At 39.7% G+C, this 21,816-nt stretch overlaps 1 protein-coding gene across 2 annotated transcripts in view; it reads left to right on the forward strand.

The window, feature by feature from the left end:
• The window catches only part of Pax3 (paired box 3), a 94,785-nt gene that overhangs the window by 64,559 nt on the left and 8,410 nt on the right, over positions 1-21,816 (forward strand). For both annotated transcript variants that reach the window (XM_048344158.1, XM_048344159.1), the window contains exons 6-7: positions 7,258-7,423; positions 8,583-8,797. In XM_048344158.1, the coding sequence (XP_048200115.1) occupies positions 7,258-7,423; positions 8,583-8,797 (381 nt within the window). The remainder of the gene's footprint in view (positions 1-7,257; positions 7,424-8,582; positions 8,798-21,816) is intronic.

The raw sequence follows: 21,816 nt of genomic DNA on the forward strand, positions 1-21,816 counted from the left end.
TGCTGACCAGGTTCAAATGTGAACGACTCCTACTTGTTCATCGTTGGGGTATGTCTACTGTATTTTAGGATTTGGCTTCTATACTCCATGGCTGGACAAGTCTGTTTCCCGTGTTTGTTCTTAAGGTAGATCCATGATCTCTTCTGAATCAATGTGAAGGAAAAAATAAGCTCTTATGTGAAAGAGATGGGACAAGGAGGGAGACACCAACCTGAACTTTTCAGAGACACTCTACTTCCTTTCCTGCCTTTCTCCAAAAGCAAGGAGAGGGGACAGAATAAGTTTCAAGCCCATGGTGTACAGTACCCTGCATTCTCATCTAGCTCAATGAATGTCAAAGGCTAATAGTAATGGTCCATTAACTTTCAGGGGACATGGGATCAAACCAATAAAGAGCAGTTCCTATTTTTCTATACAGTGCCCTCCCGTGCAAAGCAGGGCCCTCATTAATGTAACAGCTGTCTTAATGTGGCTTTAACCCGGTGACTCTTTACATTCCTATGGATTCGTTAGCTCCCTTGAGACACATCATGTCTTGCACCAGGCTATGATCTACAGCCTAACAAATTCCCTACAACACCCAGCATATGGATCTTTTACTTATCCCAGCAGGAAAAAGAAGGGAGTAGTTAATCACTGATTAAAATGCCAAGAGAAAATGCTTTAGTTTTCAGAAGGATCTGTAAAAGCAGTAGCTGAGTCAACTACTTTGAGTGATAACCAGAAAGTGTGAGTTAGTTTAATTTGGGGCACCTGGGAAAACCCAATTCCAAACCTTGAAACCTCAAACCCTGTCTTCACTTTGAGGAAAATTATTTCTAGGTTCTCTGGATAGAGATGAGAGTAAGCTGTAATAATTTTGGTCTTTATCAGTGTTTCATAAAAATTCATTTGTACAATAGCAATATTGTATTACTCGCAGCCAAATCGGACTATACAGTCTAAAAATGGTTGTATACAAGACTGCCCAGAAGTAATAACATTAGAAGAAAAAAATAGACTATTTGCTGAATTCATTAGAGTAGCTATTTGTACACAAATAATGCCAAGCATTAAAGTTTTGTGGTTAAAAATTACTTGCAACTATTTAGGATGTTTAAAAGCTTTAGTAAATACTTCATCTCAGAATTCCACGAAGGAGGCTTGTATCTTATCACTCAAGGTAGAAGGAAGATAAGAATAGAAGGAAAGCTACTTGGGGAAATAGCATTTACCTTGGTGTCAGAGATGTTGGTTGCCAAGTGTGTTTTGTTGAGCAAGTCATTCAGTCCTATTGGGATGTTTGTTGTTGTTGTTACTTTAAAAATATGGGGTACAGTATATCCAGTGATCTCAGCTTGGGTCCACTGGCCACCTGGATGTTCATGAATGAACTCTGGAAGATCTGGAACACTCAAGATTTGTAAAACTGCTTGTCTGTGTGTATGTGTTGACACAAGTGTTAACTAAGGTCAGGGCCTCTTGATTTCCTTATATCCTCAAATAGCATCTCTTCTCCACCCCCAAATTAAAAATACATGATCTTTCAGTATTCTTTTGGCTCAGGAATTTGGGGTTCTGAAAAAAGCCCAACAGTTTAGAGCTATCTAGCATCCCTGCGTAGTTTACAAGTTAGGTACAGAAAATCCTGAAGGCCATAATAAAGAAAAGGTTTAGTTATCCCACAGTTGAACAGGTGTTTGCTTGCGCCTGTGGTTCTCAGACACCAGGGGGAACATGGCATTTCTCCCCATTTCACTCTCCATAGAGTGGCCTAGGCTGGATGATAGGAGGGTTGGGAGAACAAGATATGGGAAGAGAAAAGGGAGATGGGTATGCAGGAGTACATCCAGAGAGACTTTCACTGTGTCTCGAATTTACCTACTTGGGATGTACTAGGCATTGTAGCATCAGACATACAATCTAATATCTGTACGTCTTAAAATCTTGTGACTTCTCTGACTAAGCATTAGTATTGCATCCTCTCCTCATTTTTCAAATTGCATTTGTCATCACCATGTAGTATAATGTAGGTTAGTTACATTGCCTTTGAGGACAACACTAAAAGTTGGAACCAGCAATTGATAGATGGGCAAAAATTAGCCTTACCCCATGGGGCAATTAACACTAGACCATGAAACTTGACTCCAGCCTCCATTGAAGTTGAACTGGCTTTTCATTATTAGAGGTGTTCTTTGGCACAGACGGCTTTGGCTGTGGACGGCAGGGTGCAAAAAACAAGCCAGGCTTTAACTCTGTGTCTTTGCAGTAGTGTCAATGTGAGATTTTTTATTTTATTTTATTTTTTTTTAGTCAGGACCTGAGCACTGTTTCTGAGCTTTTTCATTCAAAGCTAGTGCTCTACCACTTTATGTGACAGAGCCACTTCTAGTTTTCTAGTGATAAACTGGAGATAAGAGTCTTATGGACTTCCGTGCCTGTAATGGCTTTGAACAGGAATCCTCAGATCTCAGCCTCCTGAGTAGCTAGGATTATAGGCATGAGCCTTCGGTGCTGGGATTTGAGATTTTTTTTTAACTGAATGGTAGCTGTTTATAGAAGCTTAAGATCTCCTAAGTGTTCTTTTAAGTGCTGTGACTTTATTGTTCTCATTTATCACAATATTGTGAAGTAATTTTGGTATGTAGCATCTAATGGAAGAGAAACCACAGGTGTACGGGTGTTAAGCAAGTTGTTCAAGGTCACTGAAGTTGTAAATTAAGGAGGTTGCAGTAAGGAGCTGGAACTTAAGTTTTGCCCCTTCTGGACTGAACCCATTTGGTAAAAACAGCATTCATGTATTTTTACAGTGAGAAGTATGAAGTTTCTCTCAGCTTACATTGCCAAGAGCCTGAACAAATGGATTGTTTTAGTCACAAAGAGAAGAAATTATGAAAATTGTATTCTTTTGCACTTTTTATTGTATTTCATAGTTATTATGATCTTTATGTGAATTTAAATTTTGACTCCAATAATCACCGAGGCAATGATTTTTTTACCTCAATAAAATTAACAGTGGCATACTCTAGAAACCCATGTAGAAATCATTTTCCAAGGGTCAAGAATTAGTTTATGGACTCAGAAGAAAGAGACATAAAATAAATAGTAGATGCAGGGACAGTTGAAAACGAAGCAGGCTACAACCCTCAAATGAAATGGAACCTTGACTTGAGGGGGTTTGCATGTATTGTGTTATAATGCATGCAATTAGAGTCAATTAATTCTTCCTTTAGGTTACTGGCCAATGTGTGCTTTTGCCTCTCCTTCCTTACACAAAGCCAAGAATGATGTGAAATATCAGGAGAAAATAAAATTACGTTTCCTCCAAGAATGTCAAATCAAAGGCCAGTTTGTTCCTGCTGCTATTATTCTTTTTAAAATAAGCAGAAAGTTGCAATTCTGAGACATCAGTGTCCTCTAACTGCTGCTATAGGTGAACCTTCTAATCTTACACACTCATCCATTTTAGTAGGTCGTGTATTGATTATCTGTTAGGAATTAGTGATTCTGTATTGACTTATGCAAGATTTTCTGGTAGCAAGATTTTTTTTCCAGTTAATTATAGGATAATAACAGCATTTCAGTATCACTGGGCTTGGTCCATTTGGGTATTATATGTTTGTTTGTTTGTTTATTGTCAGTTGTGGGGCTTGAACTCAGAGCCTGGGCTCTGTCCCTGAGCTCTTTCGCTGAAGGCTAGCACTCTTGTCTTTTAGAACCACAGTACCACTTACAATTTTCTGGTGGTTAACTGGAGAAAAGGTTCTCATGGACTTTGCTGTCCAGGCTGGCTACAAACCATGATCCTCAGATCTCAGCCTCCTGAGTAGCTAGGATTACAGGTGTGAGCCATGGGTGCTTGGCCCACTTAAGTATTTAAAATGAAGATTATTTCAAGGACGAGTTTATTGTTCAACTGGAAACATAAATTATCTGAATTTTGAAACAAGCCAAGCTTTCAACCATAGTATGGTTTTCCCCTAATGCTTCTTTTCACAGGCTTTAGTGGTCCTAGGAATGAGAAAAGATTGGCATTGGTAAAATGATTAAAAAAGAAAACCTGGTTAAATAATCAGGGACAGTCAAGGCAATCTCTACTAAACCTGGCTTTCTCAGGAATAGCCCTCTAGAGTTAATTTAGCGCACATTTAACATTTAAATCCTTTCCTTTAAGAAAGCCTTAAACCTCCTGATGAAGGTTTACTTTTCAATAAAGATTTGCTTCTCAACTCTCTCTGTTTCTCTTTGAGATGCTGGGAATGGACCCAGACCTTTTTCTATGCTATGTGAATTCTCTACTACTGAGCTACATCCCTAGTGCCTTCTTTTTATTAAATTTTTTTTTTTTTTTTTTTTTGGCCAGTCCTGGGCCTTGGACTCAGGGCCTGAGCACTGTCCCTGGCTTCTTCCCGCTCAAGGCTAGCACTCTGCCACTTGAGCCACAGCGCCGCTTCTGGCCGTTTTCTGTATATGTGGTGCTGGGGAATCGAACCTAGGGCCTCGTGTATCCGAGGCAGGCACTCTTGCCACTAGGCTATATCCCCAACCCCTTTTTATTAAATTTTTATAGATGTAGTTGATATAATATTACAAATATAAGAATTTTTTAATACAACTCAGTAGATTTACCTGATGTCTTTGATATTTTTATATATCATTTTTGAAAAAAAATAATACAAACTTCAAATTCTTAACCCCAAATGTTTTGATTCTACTTTTGAAAGTATTTGTTGAGAGTGATGTTTCATCTTCTTTATTCTTTAACCAAAGACTATTGTTACTTAAAAACAAAACAAAACACCCTGTGTAGTCAGAACTTTGAATCAATGGTGCTTCGGAATGCCTGGGGAGAGGAGGCCCAGCTACCCCAGGCAAATCAAGCATGGATTACTTATCTAAAGGTTACAGAAGGAAGTGGGGATGGAGAACTGGGAAGTGTCCTGTGATAAAAATGAAGTCCAAGTTTCTGAGTTCTTCATGGAGGGTCTCACTAGAACTGAAGATGATAAATCTGCGTGACTGAAGTAGAATCAGTCTGCTCAGCCCAGCACATACAGCTGGAGAAATGTTGCATATAGCTTGTCTAAACAGGTATAAGAGACTTGCCTAAGTAAGAAGTTCTTTCTTAGTCTTAAAGTTTTACAAGTATGGCTAAGTATATGGTTTGGAATAGTAGACAGGGGCATAAATATGGCCCCAAATTCTCACTCTCCCAGTCTTAAGCCACTTCTTTATATTCCAAGTTCTTTTTTGAAAGTAGTTTTCTTCCCATGATGCCTCTGGGAGTTGTGGTAATAAGTGCTTAGACTCACAAGAGAAAATACACTTGATGCAGACTTGGTTGAGTTCATGGCTCTGTTACCCCAGGAGGCAATTTATTAAGTTAAGTAAAACTCTAATTCAATTATAAATCAACATGGGAAAATATTGACTTACCCTCTCTTCCTGTTGGAGGCATAAGGAGTATTAAATGTTAATATTTTAGGAAGTTCAAACTACTTTTCTTACCAATACCTTGCAACAGTGACCAGAAAAGACAAGACTCTTTTTTAATTTAATTTAATTTTGTTGTAAAGGTGATATACAGAGGGGTTACAGGTAGATAAGTAAGGTAATGAGCACATGTCTTGTTGAACATGGCTACCTCCTCCCTCATTTTTCTCCTACTTTCCCTCCCTCCTAACTCCCCACCCCCACAAATTGTAAAGTTCATTTCCGACATAATGTCTAGTGCGTATCGCTGTTGCATTGGCTCACCCTTTGTCCTTAAGACAAAACTCTGTTAAAGACAAGTACTTGGGTGAGTAAGAGAAAGTTGAGCAAAGGCTGGGCAAAGTATTTGCTAAATTTGGTTCCCTGCTCCAGAAGAAAGAAATCCTACTCCTTTCTCTTTCTGCAACTGCATGATTTTAAACTGACAAGTGTGTAATTGTTAGCATTGTCCTATTAAGAAATAAAGTATTATCTCCGTTCCTCATCCTACCCCCACCCCCCAATCTTGAAGGTCAAACCCAGTGCCTCAGACACACTGGACAAGGGCTCTACTGCGTATGAGGGGACTGTTACCTCTATCAGGAAAGATCCTTTGTGGGAATCATGTTCAGAATCTAAGATGTTCTGGAACTTTGCCTCTATGCTAAAGTTTTCCTGATTCTCTACACAGTTAAGCATGGAACTCGTACTTCTAGGGAGAAATCATTTCAGCGATGGCAACCTCTTGAGTGTAGGGGTTCTACTTAGTCTTTCTTTCCTCCAAACTCCAAGGGCAATACTTCCCCACCTTGTTGCAATGAACTTCTGATGAAAAAAAGTAGAATATCTTCGATGAATAGAAACCTCTCATTTTGCGATAACTATCATGTGAGTACCCTAGAAAAATGACTCCACCCTAAGATTCTGCAGATACAAGCTGGGCAACACCATGGGCCAAATAAAGGCTTCGATTGTGGATTTTCAACCTTATACTTCTTAGTACTATATATTTCTTGTTCTCTCCATTGATACACATTTGGGCTCTGAATTTCTGGAAGGCATTTGGTTATTTTAGTTTTTTGTTTTTGTTTTTGTTTTTACTCCTGAATGTCAGGGCACTGATTAAAACAGTACCTGACTCAGAGTATTATAGGTGCTTAGCTATTGTTGAAAGAAATAACAACTGAATTATTTAGCTACAAGAATGCTTTCCTGTTTTGAAACTCTTCCTGGCATTTATTTCCATTGAGATCAGTGCAATGTGTCACATCTTTGAAAAAGATGGCGACTGACTCCATCTATTTACCCCCTGCACAACTGATGTGACTATCCAGAAAGTATGCCCATAATGATTATGGACATACAGAGACAGACTGATAAGAATTTAAAACACAAGGCATGGTGTATGTAGTAGACAAGCCCAAATTTAGGACACGTGTGAAACATAGGCTCATGGATTCCTAGAAGTCTAATAACAGGTGGAGGAGGGGGAATAATTGGTGGTCTTCATGGGAAGTTCTTGTTGCTCCTACTTCCGTTCGGCAGTTCCTCTCCATGGTCACTGGGAGGTTGGGGTTAGGGAGGCTGCTAGGCCACAAAGGCTCTTGCAGCCCCTGTCCTGACCTCTGATACTTAACTCTCCTTTCACCTCTGACAACATGCCCAAACAACAGAGAAGACCAAGGGCTCTTGCATCTATTTGCCCTGTCAGTAAGGGTCCTTTAATCTGTTTTAGCATGAAAAATTCATTAAGAATGTACTATTATTTCATCAGTGAAATCCTCAAATTTTAAATTAAATCCATAGGTCTGGTTTAGTAACCGCCGTGCAAGATGGAGGAAGCAAGCTGGGGCCAATCAACTAATGGCTTTCAACCATCTCATTCCGGGGGGATTCCCTCCCACTGCCATGCCGACCCTGCCAACATACCAGCTGTCGGAGACCTCTTACCAGCCCACATCCATTCCACAAGGTATGGAACAGAGACTCAAGGAGATTCAAATGTAACTTCCCAGTGCTTTTCCTGGTGGCTATTCTCTACAGTGCATTCTGTGTATGATGCTGACATTCATGCCGTTGCCATGTCAACTATACGACATCAGGCTGTCCTGAATGTTCCTGTTACATTTCACACACGTTGTTTGTTCAGGGACATCTCTAGGTTCTCGATAAACCGTGTTGTGACAGAATACCAGTTTGGTATTTTTCAAACCAAACAACCTTCCCATATAAACATAGGACTTGCTTTTGTTCTAAGTTGGCCACAACATTTGTCTTCCAGTTTGCTGCTGACCGAAGTTCTATAATGGTTACTAATGACGGTAGGAAAACAGGGAAGATGAGCTTTGATGAAGTCACTATGCGTTAGCACACAGGGTGGGATGAGATGGTGTTAAATTGTTAACACTATATTATTTTTGGATTATGAAAGACAGCATTTTGAGTACTTGAAGCTGTGCTATCATCTGAGTAGTTAAGCATTTTAAAAGTACATTTGAGCGAGAAGCTGGTAATGGAGGCTGAGAGCTGAGGATCTGTGTTTGAAGCTAGCCCAGACAGAAAAGTCTGTGATATTCTTATCTCCAACAAACTAGCCAAATGCAAATAGTGGAGCTGTGGCACAAGTGGTAGAGTGCTATAAGCAAAAAAAAGAAGAAAGAAAGAAAAATAAGTAAATCAAGACAAATGACATGTCCCAGGTGAGTTCAAGCCCCAAGACTGGCATGCAGATACAGAAACAGACAGACAGAGAAAGAGAGACAGACACAAAAGTCCATTTGATGACAAATTTGAGATGTATAGTCATGAGACTCTCACATTGGTCAATAGCTTTCACTAACAAAGAAACTTCTTAGCATTGTGGATGGTGGATGTGACTTCTGCACTCACATCCTGGGTGAGAATGTCTATAAGTATTCGGTGTGAATGCTACGTTTGAGAGCTTTGCAAGCCTACAGAGGCGTAGAAGTGACTATTTGTTGAATGAAGTTAGAAGAATAGCATGTGGAATGAACATTTGATCTGACCAGTAGCTTCTCCTGCTGCTGGCTCAACTGCTTGTGAATGCTTGCCTCGATCCCATTGGTGGGCCTGCAAAGGTGCTTCATGGTTGACCATCTTCTTCGTTTCAGCTGTATCGGATCCCAGCAACACTGTCCATAGACCTCAACCGCTTCCTCCCAGCACGGCACACCAAAGCAGTCTTCCTTCGAACCCGGACAGCAGCTCTGCCTACTGCCTTCCGAGCACCAGGCATGGATTTTCCAGCTATACAGACAGCTTTGTGCCTCCATCGGGGCCCTCCAACCCCATGAACCCTGCCATTGGCAATGGCCTTTCACCTCAGGTCAGTCCCGTGTTTCTAGACAGACAAATGCTCTATACCAGAACCAAATCATCAATTCCCCGAGGCAGGAGTGTAATGAATTGCCAAATTTAAACCATAATGTATTCTTTATACAAGCCACATGATTTCAGTTTTCTAGTTTCCTTTCTCTCTACCCTTTCCTACTGGAGGCATCAAAAGTCATAGCTTCGACTTAAAATTCAAGTGACTTCTAATGTAATCAGGGTGACTTCATGTTTATACTTAGCTGTTGAGGCATTTGTCGTGTGTCTTCTTTATCCCTGGCTTTGGGCTTTGGTGAAGAACTTCACAAACGTAGTGGGTTGTTTGGGGATTTTATTATTATTTTTGTTTCAATATGGTATTTGGTCAGCTTGAGAGGGTTTTCAGCAAAAGTATCTTACGTGAAAACCCTGAAGCTTTGATAAATCAGAGAAGAAACAAACAAGTCCTGGACACACACACACACACACACACACACACACACACACACACACACACACACACACACACGGGGGGGGGAGAGGGAGAGAGAGAGAGAGAGAGAGAGAGAGAGAGAGAGAGAGAGAGAGAGAGAGAGAGAGAGAGACCCATCTGATGACTAATGACTACAGAAGTCTGGAATAAATGAGTGATAAATGCACAAATTAGGAGAATTACAGCTCTTTGGGGATCTATAAATATTTGAATGTTGTAATTGTTTTTCTAATTTGAATTGGACTATGAGCTTTTCTTGGGTGATTATATTAATAAATTGCCTTGATAATTGCATGTCAGAGAGATGGTTAAGTTTCCTACATGTGGCATCTGTCTGGGGTTGACATTATTAGCAGTTGTTTAAATACAGATTGCTTGATTTTATTAGAGAGCAGTTGGCCCAGGTGGTGAGAATTGCCTCCAACTAAATTTGGAGAAATGTCACAAAGGGGTGGCAATCTATAATTGCAATCGAGAATCTCTTCAGGGCTGAAAGGGAGAGTTTTAACAGCTTTATCTTTTTCGACCTCCTTTTTTTTTTTTTTCCTTCTCTTCCTTTCCTTCCTGGTGGTTAGAAAAACAGAGAGAAGCTCAGAATGACACAAATGAAAAGTGAAAAGACAATTATAGTCAATTACACACTAATCACTGACTATCACCGCTGCCTAAGCACCAAGAGGGCATTCTAATAGGCAGAAAATGAGATTTTAATGGCACAAAGGGTGGCCAAAATAACGACTCATATATCTTTGCTTTCTTGGTTTTCTTCAACTTGTGGTGTCTGCCTTTGCAGTGGAGCTTTTGGGCTCTGTGCAACGGTGATAACTCTGAGCAGCTGAAAAGTTCAAAGCCCTGGGAGTTGAAAAGAATGGATAGCAAAGGCAGTGGAATAAACATTTCTTCCCCAAGGCAAAAGTTCATAAATCCCCCCTCCCTTTTTTTTTTGGTAACAGTAAATGTAATTAAGTTTCATAGATTCCTATAGCACATCTAGGGATTAGAAGAATGTGGAGATGGCTTGAAGGCTCAGCTGCACTATAACAGCATGGAAACAATGGAAGCTCTTCCTACAGGACTTTAATACCTTTCAGTTCTAAGTGCTGGCATTTGTATATGTGATTTAGCATGACCATGATGGACTTCCATTCATGGAATCATCTTTCAAATCCTCAGATTCATCCTATAAAAGCTTCTTCCGCCTAGAGGACACAAAGTCAGATCCTAAGATAGGAAACAACCTTGAAAAGACTTCTTATTTTAATATTGGAACATCATGTTTCTATATGCATAACAATTGATCTTTGAAACCTTGAACTGTTCGGTTTTTTTGGGTAAACTTTGAGTGTTTTAGTAGAAGTTTGAGAGAAAAAAGCTTCTTCCAATGTTTAGAGTACTATTGGGAGAGTTTTGTTTTTCTGCAATTTTTAGCATGAGTAGATTGGGTTCAGTGTGTGTGTGTGTGTGTGTGTGTGTGTGTGTGTGTGTGTGTGTGTGCGCGCGTGCCCAGAACTGGGCTTGAACTCTGAGTCTGAGCTTGGTCCCTTAGCTTTTTCTGTTCAAGGATGGCTTTTTTCCCCCTGGTTAATTGGAGGTAAATGTCTCACCGACTTTCCTGCCCAGGCTGGCCTCAAACTTTCAACTTCAGATCTTAGCCTCCTGAGACGCTAGGATTACAGGTGTGAACCACTGGCACTCAGCTTCAGAAAAGCTTTTTATGGACATGATTCAGTTGACAGTAGGTTATTAAAATTTTTTTTTTTACTGTAAAAGTGATGTACAGAGGGTTTGCAGTTACATGTCAGGTACTGAGTACATTTCTTTTTGAGCAGTCACCTCTTTCCTTGTTTTCTCCTAGATTTTTTCCCTTCCCAATCTCCCTCCCCCCAGACCCAAAGAAACACAAGTTGCATGGTTTCTCTCACTGTAATAATTGGAATGTGCCTATAAATCTACAAGTAAAGACAAAAAATTACACTTGGATGTGATAAATTAAACAGGCCTCTAAACATTCCCATAGTTGACAGTTTTTTTTAAAAAAAAATATTCACTTGTACTTTATTTACCCACCCATTATATAAGCTGCAATATACAGTTGGCAGTTTTAATAGAAGTGTACTTCTATTCTACCCTAGCTGCGACTGGACTGTACGATGTAGCATTCCATTGGTGTTTCTTAGAAGCTTATTTTATTCCATCAGAAGGCAACAACCACAAGCCTGTGTTCGATAAGTAAAATTGCTAGCCTCTTGTATGTAATGACATGTGTATTCTGCTGCTTAAGTGTTACATAAGTGGAAATGCTAGAACTTGATCTTCCAGCTATTAATCCTTAATTTTGAGAAGATTGGCAACAATTTCAGAGTTGATGAAAGGGTGGGAATCATTCCAGTATCAAGGAATGGAAAATTCCACAGGCAGTTTTTCCTGATTTTTTTTTTTTTACTGTGTATTATATACGTTAATTCCTTGTGTAAAGGTAGTAAACCTTGCAAATACTCAGGATATTTTGTGTTTCTACTACATAATTGCACCTTAAAACTCCCTACAAAGACTCCCTGTTCTCTTCTTACCACATTCCCAACAAGTTGCAAAAGAAGTGAAAAATAATATGCACTTTCTCCTTATTTCCTCAGGCTAAGTTGGAGGAGGAGACATGGAGTGAATCCATATTTGCCAGACATATTTACAAAATAATGGAGTTGGAACTTGGAATAGAACTTACATGTCTGTAGCTTTTGGAATTATGTCCCAGGAATGCCTCTATTTAGACAAGAGGTGCCTGCACTGGTTGGTTGGCTATACAACAAAATAGTGTAAATAAATCTTTGAAGCCAAGAGCCCAGGTCTAGCACTGTAGGTTATATCTAAGGAGAGACTAAACGGAGAATGCTGACCCTTAGTTACTACTTGCCAGAGAGGAGTGCTTATTACCATATCGATCATACGCTCACCAAGGAGCTGAGGTTGGGACTGACATTTCTCCTCTCCCTGCCCACCTGTTCTTCTACCTCCTGGCCTCTGTCTGGTCCTCTGAGCTCACAATTCAGAGGGTGCCAACCATAACTGGCACTTAGAATTCATGCCTATGCCTCCAACACACACCATGAATCTAAGCACATGGCTAGGCGAAGAGGAAATAGGTTTTTCATGGAAAACAGGGAGTAAAAAAAGTATATCACTAGAGATTAGCTTGTTATACTGTGAGCCCGAATTAGCTGATATTCTTTCTGTTAGCCTAATTCTTATTAGTCTTTTAACTTTTCCCAGGGTTAAAAGCATAGCAAACTTATTGTGTAAACAGGTGAGACTTTATAATGTCTTTAAAGTTGGAAATGTTCTCACAGGGAAACCAAAATTCATATTTCTGTGCAATCCCTTTGAGCTCATTTTGAGTCTTAGTCTTAAAAACTATTTTTCTTTATTATTATTTTCTTTATTATATAAAAGGAGTTGCCATTTAACAAAACAGTATAAGAATAAAAAGCATCTCGATCAATGTCATCCCTTTCCACATTCTCCCTCATTCCTCCCCTACTCCTCTTCCCTCATTCTTCTTAATTCTGTAGGCTATACATTGGATTCTCCACCACATTCTCCTCTTCATTTGTCTACCCCTTTTGAGATGATAGTGTGCATAATTTTGCATCTTTTTTTTCTCTGTCTTTCTATCTTCTCATGGGTTTTTTCCTACCTATTAATTTAAACGAAAGTGAACATATAGGTTTTTGAGTCATTGTGGTCATTTCATTGTTGATCCCTCCAATTACCTTCAATGAATGACCCCTCTACTGAGGCTTTTCTACAAGTTAAAAATACTTGAGCATTTTATTTGACATTTTTACTAGTATCGAAATTGATGTCCTGTTGACTACTCAAACTTGGAGATCATGAGCTAAAACATGTGTGAACCATTGTAAAATGAGGTTCCTAGTTTTTTTTTTTTTGCGTGTGTGTTGTTGTTAAGCATTTAATAGATACCTTAAAGACAAGCAAGTAATTTTTCCTATGCCTGGGTGCTTTTGGTGTGTTGGATTTTGTGTGGCATCTTTCACCTATGTGCTCCATCAAACAAAAATTCTCTTAAAGCTTAGAATCCGAATTGTTTGCTGTGCATGGCTTCTTAGATAGCCACTGTGTTTTTTTGGTTTTATTTTTACTTTGGGAAGGTCTTTGCTTGAAACCAAACCACTGACTGAGGGCCGTCATGACTGTTCAGATGTTCAGATAGCATAGCAGGGGATGAACATGTATTTGGTACAGTACTAATCTCAGAGCTCTAAACACAGTCTTTTAGGAACTTTGGTCATATTCTCCCTCCCGTTGTTGGAAGGGATGGGGCATTATTAACTGCTGGCAATTGCTCCTGGTTCCCAGGGTTCAGCAACCCTATCAGGGGGAAGATCCCCATTCTACTTAGGGGAAAACAAAGATGAAGGCAACAGGATCATCTCAATGACAGTGAACTCTGAGCAGGTTTAAGAGACAAATCTTTCTCTCTTCCAATTGTGACTTCCAGTTACCGTCCCTGAGCACAAATCACACATTTCAGTTGCTGTTCTCTGTCAGAGGAAGTGTAATATTGTACAAAAGTTTCCTGCAGTTTCTGGCACTGCTATTTAACCTGACTTTCTCATGGGCATAGTCAAGTGACTTCCCAAATGGAGGGCTTGGCTGTATATTCTGTCAAAGGCAGAATCTGTCAGAGATCGTGAGAGGGGATTCTTAGTGATGGATAAGGTGGAAATAGACAAAACTCAATATTTTCTACCTTCTCTTCATATGCTGATTGGCATAACCTTTCTAGGAGACGGAATTCATGTGGAAGAGCAAAACATCCTGGAAAAACCAACTCAGTCATGTGAGAGTTTTCCCTGGCAGTAGCAGCCTTCTTTTGAAATGTGTTCTGTTGGTGGAGGGAAATACTTGGAGAAATAGAGACCACTGATTTCCCCCTCCATCACTGGACATCTCCAGCAGTTCCTTGCATGTGCAGGAGGAACAAGGAATGCTGATTTGGGAGATGGAGTGCAAGGAAATACTACCATATGCACAAGATGCGAGACTCATTAACATTTGGCCCATGTTCTTCTAATTAACTTTCCTTTGCAAGAAATACTACCCTCACTGCTTTCCCCAACCCCCAAAACACACATAACCAAGCCCCCCCAAACAAGGCCAATTAACAAACAAACTTTTATCATTTTATGCTCCACCTCCACTCACCCTACTTGTACCAGTTCCATCCATAGTTCCTTGGTGACAGCCTCTAATGATTTCTTGAGTGAAATGTAGTATCGGTGGAGTTAGTTGTAGAGTTTCTGGAGAACTTTCCTATTGTTCTGTAGTTTATAAAAATGGTCCAACTTGGCTGCATTTAGGGTTCATCAACCATTGCAAATGATTCTTCAAATGTTTTGGGTTTGGTAAAACCTAAAACACATTTTTGCCAAGCACTTTTCCTCCTTAATTTTTCAAACTGTGTATTTTAGGGAAAATTTGATCCATATGGTTTTGATTCATTTACTCTTATATCATTGACATTTTTTTTCCTACAGAGCCATTTGATATCCAAGAAGCTTTCTGAGCCCTTCCTACATCCATTTTAAGCCTTTTCCTTCTTAAAAGGAGGAAGTCTTGTTTGCAACCTCAGAGGCCGTAAATTTTGAGTGTCTCTCAATTCAGCAATACTTAAAAATACATTTGGTATAAATCTAGATTATTATGAACACATTTTATGTTTTGAGCAGATGGGCAGAATTTCGTTTCTGGTTTATGAGTGAAACCAATGTCAAAATAAGAAAATAGGCTTAAATTACCAAAAAAAGTTTTGTTTTTGAGAACGTTTAACTGTTATTAATAAATCCCCTTGGCAAGAACTATGCGCAGAGGCCTCGTTTCAACTTTTGTCCAGGTCTCAGGCAAGATGTAATTGAATAACCAGTACACCTGTCTTGTTTCATGGATCATCTACTAAGGAAAGACGAAAAAAATTCCTCATAAAGATTTGTGTACTAGGCTTGAAAATGCTTGAATGTTTGCTTGCCACTCAGCAGCACCTTAGGAACAAAGAAAAGGTCTGCAGATCTCATCAAGTTTATTGGCCATTTGTCTATGTCTGGTTGAGTCATCCTGACTTTGGGCTAGTGTTAAGATACCAGCTCTGAGACATAGCCTGAGAGCGCAGGCAGATTTATACTAAGGAGAGCTTGCAGTCAATGCTATGAGACACCCAGCTCCACTCCTGTCCGTATTTGCGTTTTACAAAAGAAAATCTTTCTTTAAAACTCAACCACCCATCCAGTTGCTATTAAAGAATAATATTAAAATTGAGATTATTAGTGTGTAATGTATGTAAATTGCATATTTGGTGTCAGCTACGCCTGTTAGGCTGCTTCTCCATTTCATGCATATATGTATTAGACTATCCTGGTTCCATTGCAAATTAGATTTCAATTGCACAGCACAGTTTCTTTTGACAAACATTTGTTAATCCTGAAACTTATTAGGGAGAAGCATTTAAGTGTTAATATGTATACACAAAACTCAAGACTGCTTTTGATTTTGCTTGTCATCTAATTTTTTTTATACCACAACGTTAACTATGACCTCAAATTCTTTAGCCATAAGGCAAGATGATGGTGAATGTTGTCCACTGGAGATGTATGGAAAGGGCTGACTATGAATCACCTTATTATGTGGATAGGAGATAGTCATTAAAAATAGACTATTAAAAGTGGTTGCAGTGGGTGTTTTTCTAGTTCATCTGTTTCAGGCAGTCTTTTTTCATCAAGCATGGAAATTCGTCACCTTCATTTTATGCAACAGCTACAGGTAAAAGCCAAAAGATTTATCCAGCAGTCTAGCCAGCTTCTGTTTCAAGAAAACAATATTTCTGGACATTGTGGGGGCATACATATAGGAGTTATTTGATGCTGGTCTTGCCGATCAGTTATTCATTTTGTCCACTTGACACATAGGTTGCAAATCCTGTGCTCTCAGCCTACCAGTATCATTTGCAAAGAAAGAAACAAGCAGGTTGCCTGCCACCAACTCCGATTTCCCAATGAAGGAACTGAGATAGACATTCTGCACAAAAATGTCAGTTTCTCAAAAGCTAGAGCCTCTTTCTGTTTCTTTTCTGAAGCATCTCTTAAGCTTGCTTTGAGGGCTTGAGAAGTCTCATGTTGATGACAGTTCAGGGATGTGTATGATCACCAAGGAGCCCAGTTCATCTACACCAGAAGAACCCTGGGCAACTGCCATCTTTCTGGTCTGCCATACTGTGTTTCTGAGATGTTTGTTCTGTGTTGAAAGCATTGCTGCTGAACCATTTGTTGACTCCATTCAGCCTGTAATTGACCTGGTGTCTTTGGTTTTACGCTGCAGCCTGCAGCTCCTATCCTTAAAAAATAGAGGAGAGCCTTGGTTATTGTCAGTCCTCACTATGGCTTCATTAGTTAGATTTGGACAATGCCAGAGTAATATCCATTTGGCCCCAGTATCCTTTGCACAGAAAGGGAGAAAGAAGAGTAGCCAGTGACTGAGTCTTACATTATGCCCCAAGAGTGAGCCATAAGAAAAACCTTCCCATTGAGTTAATATTTTGTGTGTCTGCCCAGGTGATATAAACAGAAATTCTCTCAGCTCTGTTCTTCTATGCATTTGACACATTGAATCCGGCAACTGCATCGTGTTTAGGTCCATTTGAATTCCTCTAGCCATTGAGGAGAAAAAAAAATGAGTGTGAATGCTTAGTTTATAAGTAGGCTACTAAAATAAGAAGTTTATCTTTGTAGTCAGCAATGTACAGAGAAGCCATACTCAATGCTCATGCAAGCCCAGTGGTCTGAATCAATCCTTTATATGTGGTTGGAATGCAATGTAAAGCTTTTAATTTATTACCACATTTGCAAAATGGCAATATCTAGAGAAATCTGAATACTTGCATATTTATTCAATTAGGGACTCAATGTGTGCTTTGTACTGCAGACACAGAAGACTTGATTCAGGCCTTCGTTGTGTACTAGTTTTTGTTGTTTTTCCTTCCCTGTACTATCTATCTTTGCAGCACAGTCTGGGTTTCATCAGAGATGTATATTTTTCAAAGCCGAGTATAATATTTAAAAGTGACTCTTGATGTTCAGGTTGGAGTTTTTAGAATGGGTGATTGCATTGTCCCTATGACCACAGGAAAGGTACAAACAGGGAGACCCTTAGAGAGAGTACAGTTTTTTAATGTAGCTTTGTTTTCAGTTCACACATAAAATCACACATGCACATATACACACATGTATGAAATAAAATGTGACATTACAAGGTATTGTTTAATGATCAAATCAGAATAATTGTTACGCATACCACTTTAGACATATATCATTTCTTTGAGCTTGGGGCATTCAAAATCTTCTCTACTAGCTGTTTTGAAATACTTAATGAATCATTGTCAGCCATAGTCACTCTGTTGTTCTATAGATCATTAAAAGTTATTCCTGCGATCCAGTTGCACATCTGTATCTATGAGCCATTCTCCCTCCCTCCATTCTTCCCCCACACCTTTCCCAGCTTCTCAAAACACTGGTCTGTTCTATACTTTGTTTTAAGATCTACTTTTGAGTTTCCACATGTAAGTGAAAACATGTGTTGTCTTTCTGGGCCTGACTTATTTCACTGAACAGAAGGGCCTGTGCATTTCGTAGAATAACAGGGTTGCATTTCTGTACTGAGAAGAATCATTCTTGGTTGAGAGATGCTTGTGTAGCCAGCCAATCCTCAGGGCTGAACAAATGAAGGAGGAAAGTGTTATTTCCGAAAATAACATTTCTTTTCTTCTCCCAAAATACAGGGGCAGCTAATATGATAGAATTCTAGTTAAACGATTGCATCTTTGTCTGAGATTCTCATATGCTCCTGTGGAGCTGATTCCTTGTTTGTGTGACTCTATGAGAAGAACTCCAGCCCCAAATCAACCCTTCCTTAATTTCTTAGGCATATTTTCTTGTTTTAGCCTATGTGGGTGCCACATAATTAATGAATTTACTTATTCTACATTGTATCATGCTATCATCTACCCATTCCTGTCACCTTTGATAATGAGCTTCTAGAGAAATAAAACTGTGTCATAATCATCTCCCAATACCCAGAAGCCAAAACAAACCTTTGGGTTTCTTTCCCCAGAGTGGGCTCTTCGGGACACTGGTTTGGGGAAAAATTGTTGTGTAAGAAAGATTTTGTTCAAGTCCCAATTCACTTACCTTTATCTTCCACTGTCTCAGATATTAGTAGTCTCCTAAACCCTTTGCCAAATCCTGTAACGTAGGAAACATGCTTAGCTTAATTTGACTCAGTCTTTTCCAATTCAGTCCCTTGCTAAATACCTAAATCATCAGGGTATGAGGAACATTTCCTAGAAAATGTTGGCTGATAGAAAACTTGGAGATCCAACTCATGAACTGTTTCTGACATGGTTTACTGCTGTCCCGCTGAGTGTTTCTTTTTAGTCAATGTCAGATGCAATCTTCTATCTCAATACACCAATAGACAGTCCTTAGGGCTTGGGGAAGTCTTAGATAAAACATATGGGGGGAGGGGGGAGGGGGAATGAGGGAGGAGTTAACAAACAGTACAAGAAACGTATCCAATGCCTAATGTATGAAACTGTAACCTCTCTGTAATTCACTTTGATAATAAAAAATATATATTTTTAAAAAAAGACAAAACATATCATGATGAAGGAAAGTTAGAATTCCCACTTAGTCACGTGACTGCAATGTGGATGTGATTCGTTAATCTAAAGACAGCCTCATGGTCAAAATAATAGATTCTAAGCTACTCATTGGATGTCTTTATAATTATTATTATTATTATTTTATTTTATTTTTTTTGCCAGTCCTGGGCCTTGGACTCAGGGCCTGAGCACTGTCCCTGGCTTCTTCCCGCTCAAGGCTAGCACTCTGCCACTTGAGCCATAGCGCCGCTTCTGGCCGTTTTCTGTATATGTGGTGCTGGGGAATCGAACCTAGGGCCTCGTGTATCCGAGGCAGGCACTCTTGCCACTAGGCTATATCCCCAGCCCTTTATTATTTTTGTTTTTGTTTTTCTGCCAGTGCTGGGGCTTGGGACTCAGGGCCTGAGCACTGTCTCTGGCTTCTTTTTGCTCAAGGCTAGCACCCTGCCACTTGAGCCACAGAGCCACTTCTGGCTTTTTCTATATATGTAGTGCTGAGGAATTGAACCCAGGGCTTCATGTATACGAGGCGAGCACTCTACCACTAGGCCATATCCCCAGCCTCTCATTGGATGTCTTAGGGTGAACTTTTGAAGGCAGCTCAGCTTCTAATTTACAATCTTGCTCAACTCTTAAAGAAAAGACCCTATAGAGCTGAACTGTAGTTAGGAACACAATACTTAGGAAGTGTGTGTGTGTGTGTTTGTGTGTGTGTGAAGTAAGTACTATTGTTATTGCAATTGACTTGTTTTTTTTTTATATATTGTGCCTTTTTATTTTATTTTTTAGTAACAAAATGTCTCAGATTCTTTAAGGTCCTTTGCCACTGTATCTTTTTTTTTTTTTTCTCTCTTTTTTTTTTCTCAAATTTTTATTATCAAACTGACGTACAGAGAGGTTACACTGCAATTAACTTGTTATTGGGCTTAAAGCAAAGAGCTTTGTCCATGACAAAGCAAATTTAGAGGCTGAGTGACATCACAGGAAAGGCATTGATTGGAAGATTTTCACAAATGCCACTAAGACAGTTTAAACAACGTAGGCCTCTGATTGATCTCCACTCCACATGCAGTCATTTTAATGTGCTTGGATAAGATAAACCCTGGAAATTTAGTGCATTAAAATCATCTTTGAGGAATTGTGATGACAATAACATGTAAACCTAGTATAGAGAAAAAGTAAGAGTCAACTTTCTTTCACCCCGGGTGCCCAGGGTGCAGCGGGGACACAGTTGAACTATTAATTTTCCTTTCCTTTTTTTTTTTTTTTGTTTTTGGTTATTTTTATTTTTTGTGGTATTTGGGTTTGACCTCAGAGGCTTACAGAGACTCTACTACTGAGCCCATACCTCCAGTCCTGATTTTCACTGGCTGTTTTTAAGATGGGGGTGTTGCTTCTTGCCCACATGCTGCCTGGAACATTTTCTGAATATTCTATTTTCTAGGATTCCTGTAGCTTCTGGGATGACTGGAGCACAGCATGGAGTTAAGTTTCTCTCTGTTGATGGGGAGTCTTGCAGACTTTTCTGGAACTCTAACCCTCCCATTCTCAGCGTCCCAAATAGTTTAGGATTACAGGCATGAGCTACTGTGCTCAACTCTAGGTTAAGAAGTGGGGAGCGGGGGGGAAATGGAGTGTCCTCATGAACTTTTCTGCCTAGGCTGACTTTGAACTAAAATCCTCTCATTCTCAAGCCTCTCAAACTGAGTGGGAAGATTACAGGCATGAGCCATCAGCAACTTGCTTATTCTTTGTTTGATACGTTAAAATATAATGTCTGCATATATCAGTTACATTTAGGCAGATACTAACTAAATTGAAAGGGTGATACTCAACCTTTAAGGCAAGAAAGATGTTTCTCTCTTACCAGTGAAGAATACAGGTAGCTGAAACTATACTAGAACAGCTGTGGAAGGTAATGAACAAGCTGAGAAATTCTGACTTAACAACTGGAAAACATGCTTATTTCTTCTTTTTCCCCTCCCTCCCTCTTTCTTTCTCTCCCTTCTTCTTTTCTCTTTCTTTGCTTTTTTCCTCCTTTTTTCCCCTAATTTCTTCCTGCCCTCTTCCCCTTCCTCCCTCCTGACCCTCCTTTTCCCTCCCATTCCTTTCTATCTGACAGACTCTTTTTTTTTTTTTTTTTGCCAGTCTTGGAGCTTGAACTCAGGGGCTGAGCACTGTTCCCTGGCTTCTTTTTGCTCAAGGCTAGCACTCTGCCACTTGAGCTACAGCGCCACTTCTGGCCATTTTCTATATATGTGGTGCTGAGGAATCGAACCCAGGGCTTCGTGTATATGAGGCAAGCACTCTTGCCACTAGGCCATATTCCCAGCCCCTATCTGACAGACTCTTGCTATGTAGCCCAGGCTGCTCTTGACCTCCTAATTCTCCTGCCTCAACCTTCTAAGCGCTGGCATTATAGTCACACACCACTATACTTGGTTTGAGGGATATTGTTTTAATGACTATATTAGAAAGATTTTATTTTGTTTTACCCTGCAGTCACAGACGAAATTTCAGTAGGACAAAGAACTATACAATTTCATGATGGGCCTGGATATAGCCACTCTGCTTCAAGTTGCCTGTGCTATGGCACTGGTTGGTGTTTAGGTGGAAACAAGAACAGAGCATCACCATTGGCTTAGGGGCCCTGGAGCTAGCTATAGCGAAGAATGAAAGGAGATTTGAAGAATTAAAGAAGCTTCTGGGTCCTGGAAAGCTGTGTCCTCAGGTGCTGTTTTACAATGGAGAATGGTTGCAAGTTCCATACATCTCAAAGCATGCTTATTATACTTTACCAAAAATCCAGGGACACAGT

This window comes from Perognathus longimembris, chromosome 4, assembly GCF_023159225.1.
Source record: "Perognathus longimembris pacificus isolate PPM17 chromosome 4, ASM2315922v1, whole genome shotgun sequence".
NCBI lineage: Eukaryota > Metazoa > Chordata > Mammalia > Rodentia > Heteromyidae > Perognathus > Perognathus longimembris.